Here is a 16,672-nt window from a genome sequence, read left to right on the forward strand (position 1 = left end):
CCCCATCCCCAGCCCATGGGTAACCCCAGTGCCACCAGGGACCCCATCCCCAGCCCATGGGTAACCCCAGTGCCACCAGGGACCCCATCCCCAGCCCATGGGTAACCCCAGTGCCATGAGGGACCCCATCCCAGTCTTCTGGGCACCCCCAGTGCCATCAGGGACTCCATCCCAAGCCCATGGGTACCCCCTGTGCCACCAGGGACCCTATGCCAAGCCCATGGGTACCCCAGTGCCATCAGGGACCCCATCCCAGCCCATGGACACCCATCAGTGCTTCTGGGACCCCTCTTCAAGCTCCCCCCATTCCTGTGGGTGCCCTTCTGCCCCAGGACCCCCCCAGTCCCACCAGTGCCGCCAGTGTGGAGGGCTCACGTGTGGCCACGCCCCTTTGTTAAGCCACGCCCGTTTCACGGAGCCACGCCCCCGCTGGTCCTCCAGGGTGCCCGGTCCGCCAGGGGGCGCCCGGAGCAGCGGCCGCCGCTCCGCGCCGCTCTCTGTGCTCCGTGACGTCACTTCTGGAGGCGCGGAGGCGAGGCGCGGTGAGTGCCGGGGTGAGCCGGGACCCCCGGCCGGAGATGGGGGAGCGGCCCCGGCCCTGGGGCTGCGGAGAGGCGGGCGGTCCGTGTCCCGCTGTGCCAGGGGCTCGGTGCAACTGGAGGGTCCTGCTCTGGGGGGCGAAGACCCCGTGCTGGGGGAGCTCTAAGGGCTCGGGCCCATGTGCGGGGCTCTCAGGGCTAAGGAGGGCGGAGAGTCCCCGGCGTGAGGGTCTGGGGCGGCTCTGAAGGAGTGGAGGGCTCTGGGTTCGGTGTGCTGGGCTCTGGGGGTTCTGGGAAGCTTAGAGACCCCGGCGTGAGGGTCTGGGCGTCTCTGAAGGAGTGAGGGGTGCTGGGCTCTGGAGGGCGGAGAGTCCCTGGCTTGAGGGTCTGGGGCGGCTCTGAGGAAGTGAAGGACTCTGAGGCTCAGGAGAAGAGAAGAGACCCCGGCGTGAGGGTCTGGGTGGCTCTGAGGGAGTGAATGGCTCTGGGCCCGGTGTTCGGGGCTCTGGGGGCTCAGGAGGGCGGAGAGTGCCCGGCGTGAGGTCTGGGGCGATTCTGAGGAAGTGAAGGACTCTGAGGGCTCAGGAGAAGAGGAGAGACCCCGGCGTGAGCGTCTGGGACGACTCCGAGGGAGTGAAGGGCTCTGGGCTCGGTGTGCTGGGCTCTGGAGGGCGGAGAGTCCCTGGCTTGAGGGTCTGGGGCGGCTCTGAAGGGGTAACGGGCTCTGGGCCCGGTGTGCTGGGCTCTGGAGACGTGGAGGGTCCCGGGTCTGGGGAGGCTCGCAGGAGAGTTCGCTCCGGGATGGATGTGCGGGGCTCTGGGGTGTTCTGGCGGAGCGAAGGCTCCCGGGTCTGTGCGGGCTCTGAGGTGGCAAAAGTCGCGGTCCGGGGGCTCAGGGAGGGGCTGAGCGCTCGGGCCCGGGGTCCCAGGGGAGCTCAGTGGCGTAGGGGGGCTGTGGTGGAGCGGACCCCAGGCTCGCTGTGGAGGGCTGGGAGGTGCAGGCTGGAGGGAGGCCCAGCGCACACTGCAGAGCCCAGGCGGGGCTGGCGGGAGGAGCCCGGGAGAGCCCCGGTGCGGGCAGGTTTGGCCCCCACGGGCTCACCCCGTGCTCCCTCCCCAGCCCTGCCGGCAGCACCATGTCCTCCGAGTCCAGCAAGAAGAGGAAGCCCAAGGTGATCCGCACGGACGGGGTCCCAGCCGAGGGCAAGCGGGGCAAGGGCGACACGGACCAGGTACAGACGTGCCCAGGGCCCTGCCCACACCCCTCTGTGCTGGCCTGGCTTTCCCTGCTGGAAAACAATCCCAGAGAAGCTGTGCCTGCCCCATCCTGGCAGTGTCCCAGGCCACGTTGGATGGGCCTTGGAGAAAACTGGGCTGGTGGAAGGTGTCCCTGCCTATGGGACTGGATGGGCTTTAAAGTCCTCCCTTCCCACCCAAACCATTCTGGAATTCCATGAATTGTGAGATCCAGTTCCCCCAGCTTCCAATGCCTCCTAAACTCCCACTGTGAATTCCTAAACCTGCTTCCATCTCTTTCAGGAGACACAAACACTCCTCTGGAGAGTGAGCTCAAAGCTGGAAGATCCCTCAGGGATTTGCATGGTGCCTTCAAACCCTCCCGTGAGCAGCAGGATAGTGTAGGATCAGCCAGAGTGGGGAGCGGGGTGGAGGAGGAGGAGCAGTCACCTTCCTGGATTGTCCTCTGTGGTCATGGAGATCATGGAATATCCTGAGTTGGAAGGGATCCACCAGGATCCTCCAGTCCAACTCCTGGCCCTGCACAGATTGAATTTGCCAATTCAAATTTATAACAATTAAAGACAGCCTGACCTTGCCAGGTGTTTTAGTGACTGGTGGGTTTGGGATTGTTGGAGCTTAGTCCCCTCCCTGTGTAAAGCCATGGGATTCATGGGCAGAAGTGGCAGCCTGTCCCCCAGAGCTCTTTGCAGAGGGAGGGATGAGCCACAGGAGTGTTCTTGCCTTGGCAGGATGCCAGGTACTACAGCGAGGAGAGCGAGGTGGATCTGCGCGACCCCATCAAGGACTACGAGCTCTACAGGGAGACCTGCCAGGAGCTCCAGAGGCTCATGGCAGAGATCCAGGAGCTGAAGAGCCGGGGCATCAAGGAGAATGTGAGGAGAGGCCTCCACGTGGGGTGTAACATGTCTGTCTTTGGTGTTAATCCCAGGAGAAGGGCAGCAGGAGGTGTGATGTCTCCTGGGCAGAGTCAGGGAAATGGAGCAGCCTCCCTTTGCCAGGCTGCTGGGGCAGGAATGGAGACCCTGGAAATGGAACAGTTTCCCTTGTCTTGGGCTCCAGGGGCAGGAACTGAGCTCTGGAAATGGAATAACCTCCCTTTGCCAGGCTGCTGGGGCAGGAATTGGGCTCTGGAAATGGAGCAGCCTTCCTTGTCTTGGGCTGGTGGGGCAGGGATTGGGCTCTGGAAATGGAACAGCCTCCCTTTTCCAGGCTGCTGGGGCAGGGATTGATCCCCTGGAAATGGAGCAGCTTTCCTTGTCCAGGGCTGCTAGGGTAGGAATTGAGCTCTGGAAGTGGAATAACCTCCCTTTCCCAGGCTGCTGGGGCAGGGATTTATCTCTGGAAATGGAACAACCTCTTTTTCCCAGAACCCTTTCCCAGGCTGCTGGGACAGGAATTGAGCCCCTGGAAATGCAACAGCCTTCCTTGTCCAAGGCTGCTGGGGTAGGAATTGAGCTGTGGAAGTGGAACACTTTCCCTTGTCTTGGGCTCCTGGGGCAGGGATTTAACTCTGGAAATGGAATAACCTCCCTTTTCTGGGCTGCTGGGCAGGAATTGAGCTCTGGAAATGGAACAGCCTCCTTTTCCCAGGTTGCTGGGGCAGGAATTGGGCTCTGGAAGTGGAACAGCCTTCCTTGTCCAAGGCTGTTAGGGTAGGAATTGAGCTCTGGAAATGGAACAGCCTCCTTTTCCCAGGTTGCTGGGGCAGGAATTGGGCTCTGGAAGTGGAGCAGCCTTCCTTGTCCAAGGCTGTTAGGGTAGGAATTGAGCTCTGGAAATGTTTCCCTTGTCTTGGGCTCCTGGGGCAGGGATTTAACTCTGGAAATTAAATAACCTCCCTTGCCCAGGCTGCTGGGGCAGGAATTGAGCCCCTGGAAATGGAGCAGCCTTCCTTGTCCAACCAAGGCTGCTAGGGCAGGGATTTAGCTTTGGAAATGGAACAGAGCCTCCCTTTCCCAGGCTTCTGGGGCAGGAATTGGGCTCTGGAAATGGAATATTCTCTCTTGTCCCAGGCTCCTGGTGCCTCAGGCTGAACCACCCCTGTTCCTGCTGCTGAGGCAAATGGCTGCAGTGATTCTCTGAAGAGCCTGGACCCCCTGCCAGTTACTTCCAGCACAGCCCTGTGGTCTGGCAGCAGGAGGCTCCCTCAGCAGCCCCAGGGACATAAATGTGGCTCCATAGCAAAGCATGGCACCTTTTTTGTGGCAGGAACCCCCTGCAGAGGAGGTGCCAGCCATCCCTCCTGCTTCCACCCCTCTCTCCTGCCCTCAGGCCTCGGAGATCGACGAGCGGCGCGTGCAGAGCTGCGTGCACTTCATGACCCTGAAGAAGCTGAACCGCCTGGCCCACATCCGCCTCAAGAAGGGCAGGGACCAGACCCACGAGGTGCCAGGAGGGGCTGGGAGGGAGGAATGCAGCTTGGGGTTTAGGGGGGGCAGAGATGGGGCAGGTCCTGACTGCTCTGTGTGTGTGGTGTGAGGAGTTACACCTCAGCCAGGTCGTGGGGTTTGTTGGGAGGCTCTGTCTTGGTTTGAACAGACAGGAAGGCAGAAGCCTCCCCTGAAATGGAAAATGCAAACCCCCTCGCTAGAAATTATTATAATTTAAATTTAAGAGATTCTCAAGCAAAGATAGGGGAATAAGAATAGCAGTTCTTTACTAGGAAAATTAAAAATATAAATGCAATAGTACAAACAAAAAAAAACCATTGACAGAGTCAGACCATGCCCCGCCCCCTGTGTGTCAGGGTGGTGTCCCAGCCCCATCCCATGGGGGCTCAGCCCTCCTGCAGTGCCAGCTGTGGCTCTGCTGCAGCAGGGATCCTGCACAAGGGGGGAGTTTTCCTCTGCAGCTCCAGGGCTGCTGCAGATGGGCCTGGGCTCCCTCTGGCCATGCAGGGCAGCAGAAAGCTGCTCCTCTGGCAATGCAGGGGGCAAAGGCTGCTGTGCTGTGCCAGGCTCAGATTGGATCCAGGTAGGAATGCTTGGCTCCTCCCCTGGGCACAGCATCTCCCCATGGGATGCTGGGATTGGACCAGCCCTGCAGGGACACTCAGTGGCCATGGACAGCAGAGATCTGCTGGAGGGAGGGTTGGTGTGGGAGAGATGAAGGTAAAACTGCCCCATGAACAGCAGAGAACTGCCCCAGCTCTGACAGATGGGGACAGAACACACAGCCCCAACCACACCTTTCAGCTTGAGACAGGCTCCAATCCTGATAAACTCCTGCTGGGTGCAGGGCAGCTGTAAGAAATCAATAAAGAAGGAGTAGTATCTGCTTTTGTCTCAAGTGTAGCAGGAGGTCAGAAACTCTGTTTCAAGGGTCTGGTGGTGTGCAAGTGTATCAATGGGGGGATGATTGGCCTGGAAGCTCCATACCCAGAGTTCTCAGAGAGGGGACTCTGTGTGTCCCAGCAAATGAGCCCTGTCCTGTGCCTTGGCTTTGAAATGTGAGGAAGCAGCAGGATCAGTCTCCTGTCACAATCCTTTGCTCCTCCAGTCCTTAAAAATGTCATTCTTCCCCCTAAAAATTGTTGCATACCCTAAAACCTGCTGTCCCCAGCTGCTGTAGTGATGGGGTCTTGGTGGCTCTCTCTTGGTGACTGGTTTTCCTGCTCCATCCCTGCTCTGGCTGTGTCTGTGTTTCAGGCAAAGCAGAAGGTTGATGCCTATCACCTGCAGCTCCAGAACCTGCTCTATGAGGTGATGCACCTGCAGAAAGAGATCACCAAGTGCCTGGAATTCAAGTGAGCATGGCCAGGGGGCAGAGGGAGCATTGGTGTGTCTGGGATGGGTGGGGGAGCTCTTCCCACATTCACTGTGGGAGCACAGTGGGTGCCCCAGGTGTTTAATCATGGAATAGTTTGGGTTAGAAGGGACATTAAAGCTCATCCAGTGCCACCCCTGCCCTGGCAGGGACACCTCCCACTGTCCCAGGCTGCTCCCAGCCCCAGTGTCCAGCCTGGCCTTGGGCACTGCCAGGGATCCAGGGGCAGCCCCAGCTGCTCTGGGCACCCTGTGCCAGGGCCTGCCCACCCTGCCAGGGAGCAATTCCTAATTCTCAATATCCCTCTGGCACTGGGAGCCATTCCCTGTGTCCTGTCCCTCCATCCCTTGTCCCTCTCCAGCTCTCCTGGAGCCCCTTTAGGCTCAGACAATGGAGGTCAAAACAAGTTCAGCTCACTGATGGAGGTGGCTCAGCAGAAGGGCAGGCAGCACCAGTGGGACATTCTCCTGTGGGACACATTGAACACTTCCCACTTTTCCCTGGTCTGATCCATGTGTCCTGGCAGGTCCAAACACGAGGAGATCGAGCTGGTGAGCCTGGAGGAGTTCTACAAGGAGGCCCCCCCTGAGATCAGCCGCCCTGCCATCACCCTGACTGAGCCCCACCAGCAGACCCTGGCCCGCCTGGACTGGGAGCTGGAGCAGCGCAAGAGGTGGGTCAGGGGTGTTCCCATTCCGTGCTCCTGCTCCAGGGATCTGGGCACACACCTGCAGTTCTGGGTGTCCCCACTCCATGTCCCACTCCAGGGATCTGGGCACACACCTGCAGTTCTGGGTGTCCCCACTCCATGTCCCACTCCAGGGGTCTGGGCAGACACCCAGAGCTGCTGGGAGAGCAGATGTAGGGATGAAGCTTTTCACACCCTCTTGTGTGGCTGGGACATCCCCTCTGTGCAGAGCTGGGCTTGCTGGGATCCTTGCTCCATAGGTCAGGGAGTTGTCTGGCACTGCCTGGTGATCCAAGGAGCAAAGGGAGCCCTGGCTGGAGCTGCTGCCATTCCATGCCATGGTGTGGAGCTGCCAACCACACCAGGCTGGGACAGCCCCGTGTCCTGCTGCTGGCATCACCGCTGTCCCAGGGCTCAGCTGCTCCCTGACTCTTGCCCCCTGGGAAAAGCAAACATGACACAGCATTCCTGTGTTTGGATAACAGGCAGGCAGTGTCCAGGAGCACCTTCTGGAAAGATCAGTTGGAATGTGCTGGTGGGTGCAGCCTGAGGGCAGCTCAGCAGAGCAGATGAGGTGCTGGGTGCCTCCAACCCTTCATGATTCCTTTTCCCAGAGCCTTTCCCTAAAACCTGGCTGCTTTTGCCTGGTGGAAGGCACAGGCAGGATCCTCCAGCTGGCTCTCCCTGTGACACAGGCAGAGGAGTGTTCACCTGCAGATCTCTGATCATTGATGATCATCTCTGATCATCACCTCATGGAGACCCTCAGCTGCTCATTAAATTGCTGAGAGGCCTTGGAATTCCCAGTCCTCACTCTGTGGTGTCTAAGGAATGCCCCTGTCCTTCTCCCACCACTGCTGAGGTGGGACATGGCCTGTTCAGCTGCTCACAAGCAGATGCCAGTGGTGCTGTGGGCATTTTCTGATGATGTTGGGGTTGTTGACACTCATCCATGATTTATGTTGGTGTTTTTAGCTGTGCAATCCCATTGGATTGGCTTTGGATTCTTCTCCACCTTATATGAGGTGCCTTTGGAGTGGAGTGCAGGGATTTCATAGCTCTGTTTTGGGAAGGTGTGTGAACACTGGAGCTTGTGTAGGAGCCTCTTGGGATGTGCATTGACCCCCACAAACACAGTTTTGCTTGGAAGCAGAATCCAAGTTCTGCAAGGTCAGGTCTGTTCCCCCTCAGAGAACCCTTGTCCTGGGCAGGCCACTTCCATACCCAGTTCCCTGCTCCTGCTGGGAAAGGGCTTGCAGGCAGCAGCAGTGAGGGGATTTTGGTGTGTTCTCCCTGAACACGAGGTATCCAGGGCTCAGAGCATCATGGTGGGCTTGCATTTTCCTGGGTTTTCTCTGTTGAACCTTGGCTCTGTGACATGAGGTGGCTCTGGGGATATGAAGGGACAAAGCCTCTTAGGGAGCTCAGAGGGGTCATGGCTGCTGGCAGCAGAGCCTGGTGTGGGAGCAGATCTCCTGAGGGAAGAGCCAGTTGCTGCCCCTTTTGGAGCACAGCACAAGGTTGAGCTTCCCCTTTTCCTTGTTTGTTTTCCATCTCAAATCAGTTCCTTTCTGCCTCCCCTTGCCCTTGGTGTTAGGAGCTCTGTTTGCCCCATGTTTGAGCTCTCCTGGTTCCTTCTGTCAGGGCAGGAATGCTGGGGCTCATCATCCAGGTGGACCCCAGCAGGTTTAGAGCTGTGGTGGGTGGCAGTGACAGAATTCCCTCCCTTAGGCTGGCAGAGAAATATAAGGAGTGCCTGACCAGCAAGGAGAAGATCCTGAAGGAGATTGAGGTGAAGAAGGAATATCTGAGCAGCCTCCAGCCTCGACTCAACAGCATCATGCAGGTACCTGAGCCCTGCAGGAGGTCACACCGAGGGGCAGCTCCTGGGCTGGTTTGGGTCTGGAGATGTTTCATTCCCACTCGGGGCGGGCAAGGGGCAGATCTGAGACCCCTCCAGAGTTTCCTTTTTTATTTATGCAGCAATTTCTGCAGAACTGCAGCTGCAGGAGCTGCTAAATGGGCCTTTCCCTGGAGAGCCCCACGCAGTCCCAGCCCCCTGTGGCTGCCTTGGGAGGGAGGAACAGGAGGAGGAGCTGGGTTATTTCCAGATCCAAAACTTTCCCAGTGAGACAGCTGCCAGCCCTTTCCTGGGGCTCTCCATGTTTAACCCTGCACCACCACTGCTGTGCCAGCTTCATCTCCTGCTCTCTCAGGGTGAGGAGGATGAGCTGTTCCCCTCCCAGTGATGAAGGCTCTCCCTGTCATTCCCAGGCCTCCCTCCCTGTGCAGGAGTACCTGTTCATGCCCTTCGACCAGGCTCACAAGCAGTACGAGACCGCCCGGCACCTCCCGCCGCCTCTCTACGTCCTCTTCGTCCAGGCCAGTGCCTATGGACAGGCCTGTGGTGAGCACCGAGGGGCCAGTGCCCCCCCAATGCCCCCCACGGGCCAGATGTCACTCCTGCCTGCAGCAATCACCACTTTTTGGGGTGTTTTCCCCCTGTCTGCTCTGCTGTCAGATTCTGCTGAGCACAGAGCAGCGGGGTGGCCCCACGGCGCAGTGAGGCAGCAGCATTTGAAACCTTGTTTGCTCAGCTGCCTCGCTGGGAGAAGTGCTTGGGAAGCTCCCTTCCCACCCCTTCCCCCCTTGCCAAGGTCAGGAGGGATGTCCTTGCAGGCTCTGAGCAGCCTGTGAGCTGGCTCAGTGCTGTCACAGCTTCCCCAGAGCTGTCACCCCCTGCCTTGTGCCACCGGGGGACCCCAGGCCTTGTGGAGGCCGTTGCCACAGCTCACCTAGAAACCTTCACCCCTTTGTATTTTGGGGGGATTTCTGGAGCCTCCCTGAGCTGGGAGGGATTTCCTGGAAGAGGTCAGGATCCCACTGGCCTGTGCACACCTCCTGTGTAGTGAGGGCTGTGGTGTGACCTGTACCTCTCAGTGCCAGAGGAGCATGGAAGGACACGGTGGTGCTTGGCCACACCAGGTCCCTGCTTGTCCCAGCCAGATCCAAACCTCTCCTGGCTCTTAATAAACATTTGGCCCTTATGGTTTCCAGGAAGAGTCCCTCAAAACCCAGCGTTTTCCATCTTCTGACCCCATCCTGCCCAGGAGATCCAGCCCAGTGGTGGCCTTCCAGAACCTTCCAGACAACCTCTCTCCCACTGGCCTTTTGCTGGAGCTTCCTTCACCAGGAACCAGGAGCTTTAGGGGCAGGGCTGCTCTGCTCACTGCCTTTGCAGCAGGAATGGGATTGCTGACTCAGTTTTCCTGTCTCCTCTGCAGATAAGAAGCTGGTGGTGGCCATAGAAGGGAGCGTGGAGGAAGCCAAGGCCCTTTATAAACCACCTGAGGACTCACAGGGTGAGTTGTGGTGTTGCCCTGGGGACTTGTTCCTCTGTGCCTGCAGCTCCTGGCACCCTGCTTCTGTTGGGAGAGGGGTGTCAGGGCTTGGGAAAAGCCCTGGTGGTCCTGCTGGTGGTGGGAGAGCTCAGCCCTGAGTGGTCCCTGCTGACACCTCTCTCTCTCTGCACAGATGATGAGAGCGATTCCGACGCAGAGGAGGAGCAAACCACGGTAAGGGACAGCACTGTCCCCCTCTGGGGAGAGCTGGGGCTGGGAACTGCCCCTGCACACTCTGAGTGTGTGTGGAACTGCAGTGATGTCAAATGCTGACCTTTCCTGGGAGGAGGGAGCTGCCATTTCCAGCTGGTGTCCCAAATGCAGGAGCAGGCAGGGTACAGAGCTGCTCCTCTCGTGTCCCATCCCTGCAGCTCCGGCTGGAGCTGCTCCACTTTGTATAAATAGCCCGAGGGCAGGGAGCTGTGTCCAACAGGGAGGGATCTGTGTCCATCCCGTGCCAAAAGCATTCTCTGCACCAGGGCTTGTTCAGCACTCCTTGGAGGAAGTGTTTGTCCTACAAATAATTCCTGCTGGATGCTGAGGGGAGGATGGAGGTGCTGGTTGCTCCCAGCAGCAAAGCCTGAGGGGGCTCTGGGCCTCCACTCCCACCAGCAGCAGCAGAGCCAGGTGTATGGGGATGTTCTGTGGGGAAGAGTCTCATGTCCAGAGAAGGGAATGGAGCTGGAAAGGGCTCAGCCTGGAGCAAAGGAGACTCAGGGGGCCCTTGTGGCTCTGCACAGCTCCTGACAGGAGGGGACAGCCGGGGGGGTCGGGCTGTGCTCCAGGGAACAGGGACAGGATGAAAGGAAAGAAGAGTGTGCCAGAGGAGGATATTGGGAAAATTCCTTCACAGAAAAGGCTGTCCAGCCTGGCACAGCTGCCCAGGGCAGTGGGGGAGTCCCCATTCCTGGAGAGATTGAACAGCCATGTGGTTGTGGCACAGGGGGACGTGGGGCAGTGGTGGCCTTGGCAGTGCTGCAGGGGTGGTTGGACCTGGTGCTCTCAGAGGGCTTTTCCAACCTAAAGGATTCTGTGATTCCAGGTTCTGCCTCTTGCAGTGGGAAAGCTTTTGGGCCAGCAGGTCCTTGGCTTTGTCTCCCAGGAGTGGAGACATTCCCTGGAGCTGAAGGAGTGACAGGAGCTGGAGCTGAGTGAGGGTATCCTGCTCCTCTCCCTCTCCAGGACAGTGTGGCCCTGGTGCTGGGGGATTGTGGAGCTGGACTGGAGGGAAGGAGCTGTGTGCTGGGAAGGTCCATGGGTTGGTGAGGAGCAGGAGAAGGCTCTCACAGCTGTTTTGCCCCCCCAGAAGCGGCGCAGGCCCACCCTGGGTGTGCAGCTGGATGACAAACGCAAGGAGATGCTGAAGAGACACCCCTTGTCTGTAACCCTGGACCTGAAGTGCAAAGGTGAGAGGCTCGGGGGTGTGACAGCAGCTCAGGGACTGTCCCCAGCAGCACCCTGGGAGGAGCTGGAAATGTGGAGGGGTTTCTCTGAGCTGGAGCAGGCACCAATGTCACCCCTTCTGTGTGGGCAGATGAGAACGTGCTTCACCTGACCTTCCACTACCTGATGAACCTCAACATCATGACGGTGAAAGCCAAGGTGACCACTGCCGTGGAGATGACCACGGCCATCAGTGCTGGGTAAGGAGAGCCTGTGGGCAGCAAGCCTGGAGATCACCAAACAGTGACTTCATGGGCTTTGGGAGCCCTGCAGAGCCTGGAGATCATTGGGCAGTGACTCCATGGGATTTTGGAGCCCTGCAGAGCCTGGAGCTCATTGGGCAGTGATTCTGTGGGGTTTGGGAGCCCTGCAGAGTCTGGAGCTCATTGGGCAGTGATTCTGTGGGGTTTGGGAGCCCTGCAGGGCCTGGAGATCATTGGGCAGGGATTTAATGGGATTTTGGAGCCCTGCAGAGCCTGGAGATCATTGGGCAGTGATTCTGTGGGATTTGGGAGCCCTGCAGAGTCTGGAGATCATTGGGCAGGGATTTAATGGGATTTTGGAGCCTTGCAGAGCCTGGAGATCATTGGGCAGTGATTCTGTGGGGTTTGGGAGCCCAGCACAGCGTCGAGCTCATCAGGGAGTGATTCTGTGGGATCCAGGAACCCTACACAGCCCAGAGCTCATCAGGCAGGGCCCCCTCTGCCCCCATGGGTCTGGGAGCTCTGCACAGCCCAAGCACTTTCTTCCCCCTCTCCTCTGCCATGACAAGCCAGACTCAGGGAGAGTTTGGGAACCTCTCAGCAGTGCCAGAGCTGTCAGGAACTGGAGGAAAGTCTCTCCTGCTGACACATTCAGCCTCCCTCCCACAGGCAGAGCCTGGCAGCTCCCTCACCTGCCTGTTCCTGAGGTCACCTTGTCCTGAGCTCCAGAGATGCAGCTGCCTGTGCTCCCCAGAGCCTGCAGAGCCTGATTGGTGTGAGGAAAAGCTGAAGTGGCAGCTTTGGGAGCCTGCCCAGAGAGCTCCCAGCAGCTGCCAGCTCTCTGGTGGCTCTCTCTGGCACAGGAGGTGCCTGAGGAAGAGGGAGGTGGGAAAAGCTGGTCTGAGCTTGCCTGGGAGCAGGTGCTGCTTCCCAGCCTGTCCTATATGCAGCCTCCTCATCCTGTTGGGGTTCTCTTCCTGCTGCAGACACCCCAAACCCTCTGTGACAGCAGCTGGAGATCCTGTGCAGAGTGTTCCCTCCCTCCTGCTGCCCTTGGCTGTGTTACCCCAAACCAGGGAGGCTGTGCCTTGAGCCAGACCCCAAATCCTGCAGCCCATTGTGCCTGGTCAGTCCTGTGAGTGCAGTCAGACATGAGGAATTTCGTGGCACTAGAGGGAGCAGCTTCCTGGAGCTGGGGCCCTGTGATTTCCATCCTGGAGACAGCTCTCCCTTTGGAGTGGAATTAGGGAAAGTCATTCTGCTCTTGAACTTATGAAGCTCATAATCCCTTTCTCTGGGTTTGGAGCCTGTTCATGGAGGGATGCAGAGCCCAGACTGCTGCTGATGACCTCTCCTCTCTTTCTGCCAGGGACCTGCTCTCCCCAGACTCCCTCCTCAACTGCCTCTACCCGGGGGACCACGGCAGGAAAACGCCCAACCCGGCCAACCAGTTCCAGTTTGATAAAGTGGGGTGAGTGTCACCCATTAGTTCCTTGCTCCAGCACAGCAAATCCTCCCTGCTTGATGTGACCCTTCCTCATTGTCCCCACAGCATCCTGACCCTGAGTGACTACGTGACAGAGCTGGGACACCCCTATGTGTGGGTGCAGAAGCTGGGTGGCCTGCATTTTCCCAAGGAGCAGCCTCAGGCATGGCACAAACTCCTCCCTTATCCCCCACAACATTGGGCTGAGCTTTGGGGTCCTGTCCTGTCCCCCTGCTGGCCCCAGCTGTCCCCAAACCATGGCTAGGGCAGGCTGAGCTGGGCTGGATCTGTGTGTGGGGCCACACTGACGTATTTCCTGTCACACATGTGACAGTCCAAGCCCTTTTAGTGCCTGAATGATGGGTGCCTGTCCCTGTGGGGATGTGGCTCCTGGCCTGACATCCCTCCTGCCCACAGCACACAGTGGCTGCTGACAATTCCCTGAGTGCCAGCCACATGGAGCTGACAGTGAAGCTGCTCCGGAGCCGCCTGCAGTCCCGCCTGGCCCTGCACAAGCAGTTTGCATCCCTAGGTGAGTGCTGGGCTCCCCACCCTGCCATGGGGACAGGGGTGCAGTGGCAGGATGCTGCCAGGCTCCCTGCCCTTCCCTGGGGACAGGGGTGCAGTGGCAGGGTCCTCATGCAGGGAAGCATCTCTTCCCTGCTCAGCCAAGCTCCAGGTGGCCATGGTCCTGAATCCCAGTTATTCCAAGTTGCTACCCATCTTCAGCCAGTGCCTGGACTGGGAGGGAGAGTGGAACAGCACCAATCACAGGAGAGGAGACATCAGCTGGCTGATGTGACATTTGATGGGTGGCTGTGCCACCCTCAGCATTCTCAGTTGTTCCCTCAGCCCTTGGGAGTTGTAGGAATGAAGGAACTGCCTGATTTTGGGTGGCAGAGGAAGGCTGTGGCCCTTCCAGTGCCCAGCACCTCTTTGGGAATGGCCATCCCAGTGCTGGGTGGTGATTTGGGATATGATGGGAGGTGAACTGCACACCATGCATGTTGTGTGCCTGTCAAGCAGCCAGGGCTCCAGTGGGATCACAAGCCAGGCATCCCATGGGATCACAAGCCAGGGATCCAGTGGGATCACAGCACAAGGATGCCATGGGATCACAGCCCAGGGATCCAGTGGGATCACAGCCCAGGGATCCAGTGGGATCACAGCCCAGGGATCCAGTGGAATCACAGCCTGGGCTCTGCTGGGCACCTGCTGGAGGATAGCATCATGCCCAGGTCCCACTTTGGGAGTGTCCCCACTGCAGGACAGTGGCAGAGCAGTGTCCCCAGCCCTATTCTTGCTTTCAGAGCACGGCGTTGTGCCCGTGTCCAGCGAGTGCCAGCAGCTCTTCCCCACCAAGATCGTCTCCCGCCTGGTGAAGTGGACTGCCATTCCCTATGAGGATTATGCTGTAAGTGCTGAGCGCGAGGCTGAATCCCTCCCTTCCAGCTCCCTTCCAGCTCCCACGTGGCACTGCAGCCATCATTCCTCCTTCTCTCAGGAGCTGCCTTACACTAAGGATGTGATAGAGGCTGGCTTGGCTGAAGACACTCACCTCTACTACATGGCCCTGATAGAGAGGGGAACAGGTAGGCACCTTTCCTTCCCTTGGGAGCTCCCAAGCCGCATCCCGGGGCAGCCTTATGGGTAGCCCCCCTGGCTGGAGGCCCTGTGAGTGACACCTTTTTCCTGCTCAGCCAAGCTCCAGGCAGCTGTGGTGCTGAACCCTGGTTATTCCACGCTGCCTCCTGTCTTCAGCCTGTGCCTCAACTGGAAGGGAGAGAGGAACAGCAGCAACGACGACAACATTCGGGTACTGTGGGATGGGGGCTGCATTTTAGGGTGTCCCCAGCAGATCTGTGCCCATAACAAGGGAATGTTGGGGTGAGCTGGTGGCTGGACACTCCTGTGTGATGGTGTTCACAGGAGTCTCAGGTTGAGGGAATGGATGAGGATCTGACTCCATGTTTCAGAAGGCTTGATTTATTATTTTATGATATATATTACATTAAAACTATACTAAAAGAATAGAAGAAAAGATTTCATTAGAAAGCTAGCTAAGAATAAAATAGCAAAGAATGATAACAAAAGTTTGTAGCTCGAGCTCTCTGAGATTCATTGTGATTCACTATTAATTACAAACATCTAACATGAGCTAATTAAAGATCCACCTGTGGCATTCCACAGCAGCAAATAATCAATGTTTACATTTTGTTCCTGAAGCCTCTCACCTTCTTAAGAGGAAAAATCCTAAAAAAAAAAAGATTTTTCATAAAAGATGTCTGTGACACTCCTGGGAATGCAGGGTAGAGATCCAAGCCTGTGCCAACCTCATCTCTGTTTTCCAGGCCATGGAGAGCGAGGTCAATGTCTACTACAAGGAGCTGTGGGGGCCCAAACCTGGCTACCAGCTGCTCACCAACCAACTGCAGCGGCTGTGCATGGTGCTGGACGTGTACCTGGAGACAGAGCCCCACGATCCCAGCGTGGAGGGGCCCAAGGAATTCCCCCAGGAGAAGATGTGTCTGCGCCTGGTCAGGTGGGAGCTGCCTGGGGGTGCGGGTGCTGCCAGGGACTCTGGTGGTGTTGCTGTTCCTGGAAGCCTGTCCTAGAGGGATCAGCCCTCACAGTAACCCCAGAATTGGTTCTTGTTTGTGGGTGCTATGAGAGGTTCCTGATCCCTGTGGTCACAGCCTCCCCTCTTCTCCTCTTCCAGGGGTCCCCTGCGCCTGAAGCCCTTCAAGTTCAACTACCCCCAGGGGTTCTTCAGCCACCGCTGAGCAGCCCTGGGGCTCACTCTGGGATGGGACTCGTTCACTCTGTGGGAGGAGTGTTCCCACCCTGACATTTCTACTCCTTTTGCAATGTTTTGGGGTTTGTTTGAAGGTTTTGTAGTCAAAGGGATTAAACTGAGCTAAAGAAAAACTATGTGGGTGCCTTGTCTGTGCAGAGGGGCTGGGATGAGGGAACTGTGAGGGCTGCAGCAAGCCTTGTGTCCCAGCCCTGGGCTCTGACAGCCTTTCCAGGGATGCCTCCTGACTTCCCTCCCCAGCACAGGGACTGGGGAGCTGAGGTGGCTAAAAACTGAGGTGGCTAAAAATAGCCCTTTCCAGAGCCCGCAGTGCAGCCCCAGCCTGTCCTTGCCTGCTGGCTGCCATCCCACTCAGCACAACCCCTGCATCTGGGGGGCTTCTCTGCTCCCTGGCCTTGGAGGGGAGCAGAGTGGGGTCCTGGCACAGGCAGGAGGAGGGGTGGGACATCCTGGCTTGTCCTGCTTAGCATCAGGGAGTTGGGATATGCCCCCTCCGCTGCACTGCTCTGTGTGAGGGTCCCAGACTGGCAGAGCTGGAGTTCCATCCCCCCTCCCAAGGTCACTGTTGTCACTGTCCCTCCTTCATCCCAGCCTCTCTGTGCTCCCCTGGCAGTGATTTCTCCCCCAGCAGGGCTGAGAGCCCCTCTCCCACTCCCCCCAGCCCTGCCCTGCCCTCGGTGCAGTGCTGCAGTGCCGGGCTGTGCCGCAGCCCTTGGGTTAAACCAGGCTCTCCCAGTTCCTTGGGAGCCAGCTTTAAAAAAAGAAGGAAGGGAAAAAACACACTGAAATCCTTAGGAAAGCATGGCAGGCTGGCCCTGTTTCCATGCTCAGGACACAGGTCCTCATGCCTGCTGTGGGGTGTTTCCCCTCTGGAAAGCCCCGTGTCACCCACCCCAGCCCTGGGTGACAGATCCCAGCCCCACATTCCCACCTTCCTTCCCCTTCTTCTCCCCAGGACAAACCAGCAGAGCCAGGGTGTCTCTGTAAGCACTTTTATTTGGTTATTGCACAGAAAGCAAAGATCAGTGGGCTGAGGTTCCTGGTGCACCGTGTGTGTCTGTGAGCATTCCAG

General features: G+C 58.1%; 1 protein-coding gene across 3 annotated transcripts; it reads left to right on the forward strand.

The window, feature by feature from the left end:
• Positions 1-534: 534 nt before the first annotated feature.
• THOC5 (THO complex subunit 5) lies at positions 535-15,703 on the forward strand. Of its 3 annotated transcripts, XM_058816655.1 has the most exons (21): positions 535-542; positions 1,660-1,771; positions 2,079-2,159; positions 2,528-2,671; positions 4,071-4,184; positions 5,447-5,544; positions 6,091-6,237; positions 7,984-8,098; positions 8,527-8,659; positions 9,537-9,614; positions 9,787-9,827; positions 10,960-11,059; positions 11,188-11,296; positions 12,669-12,770; positions 12,852-12,948; positions 13,203-13,317; positions 14,096-14,199; positions 14,290-14,377; positions 14,486-14,601; positions 15,137-15,327; positions 15,505-15,703. In XM_058816655.1, the coding sequence occupies exons 2-21, from the start codon at positions 1,676-1,678 to the stop codon at positions 15,566-15,568; spliced, it is 2,133 nt and encodes a 710-aa protein (XP_058672638.1). In that variant the 5' UTR covers positions 535-542; positions 1,660-1,675; the 3' UTR covers positions 15,569-15,703. The 3 variants fall into 3 exon arrangements, with proteins under 3 accessions (XP_058672638.1, XP_058672639.1, XP_058672641.1); XM_058816656.1 differs by lacking the exons at positions 535-542; positions 2,079-2,159 and having other exon boundaries at positions 1,676-1,771; XM_058816658.1 differs by lacking the exons at positions 535-542; positions 2,079-2,159 and having other exon boundaries at positions 1,677-1,711.
• The last annotated feature ends 969 nt before the right edge of the window (positions 15,704-16,672 follow it).

The sequence above is a fragment of the Ammospiza caudacuta genome, chromosome 18 (assembly GCF_027887145.1).
Source record: "Ammospiza caudacuta isolate bAmmCau1 chromosome 18, bAmmCau1.pri, whole genome shotgun sequence".
Taxonomy (NCBI): Eukaryota; Metazoa; Chordata; class Aves; order Passeriformes; family Passerellidae; genus Ammospiza; species Ammospiza caudacuta.

Bases quoted from the DNA above. Each gene is read 5' to 3' on its own strand.
- THOC5 (XM_058816655.1), top strand. From the start codon at position 1,676: ATGTCCTCCGAGTCCAGCAAGAAGAGGAAGCCCAAGGTGATCCGCACG. The intron at 4,185-5,446 runs GTGCCAGGAGGG...TCTGTGTTTCAG, and splicing joins GCAGGGACCAGACCCACGAG to GCAAAGCAGAAGGTTGATGC. The intron at 8,660-9,536 runs GTGAGCACCGAG...TCTCCTCTGCAG, and splicing joins TGCCTATGGACAGGCCTGTG to ATAAGAAGCTGGTGGTGGCC.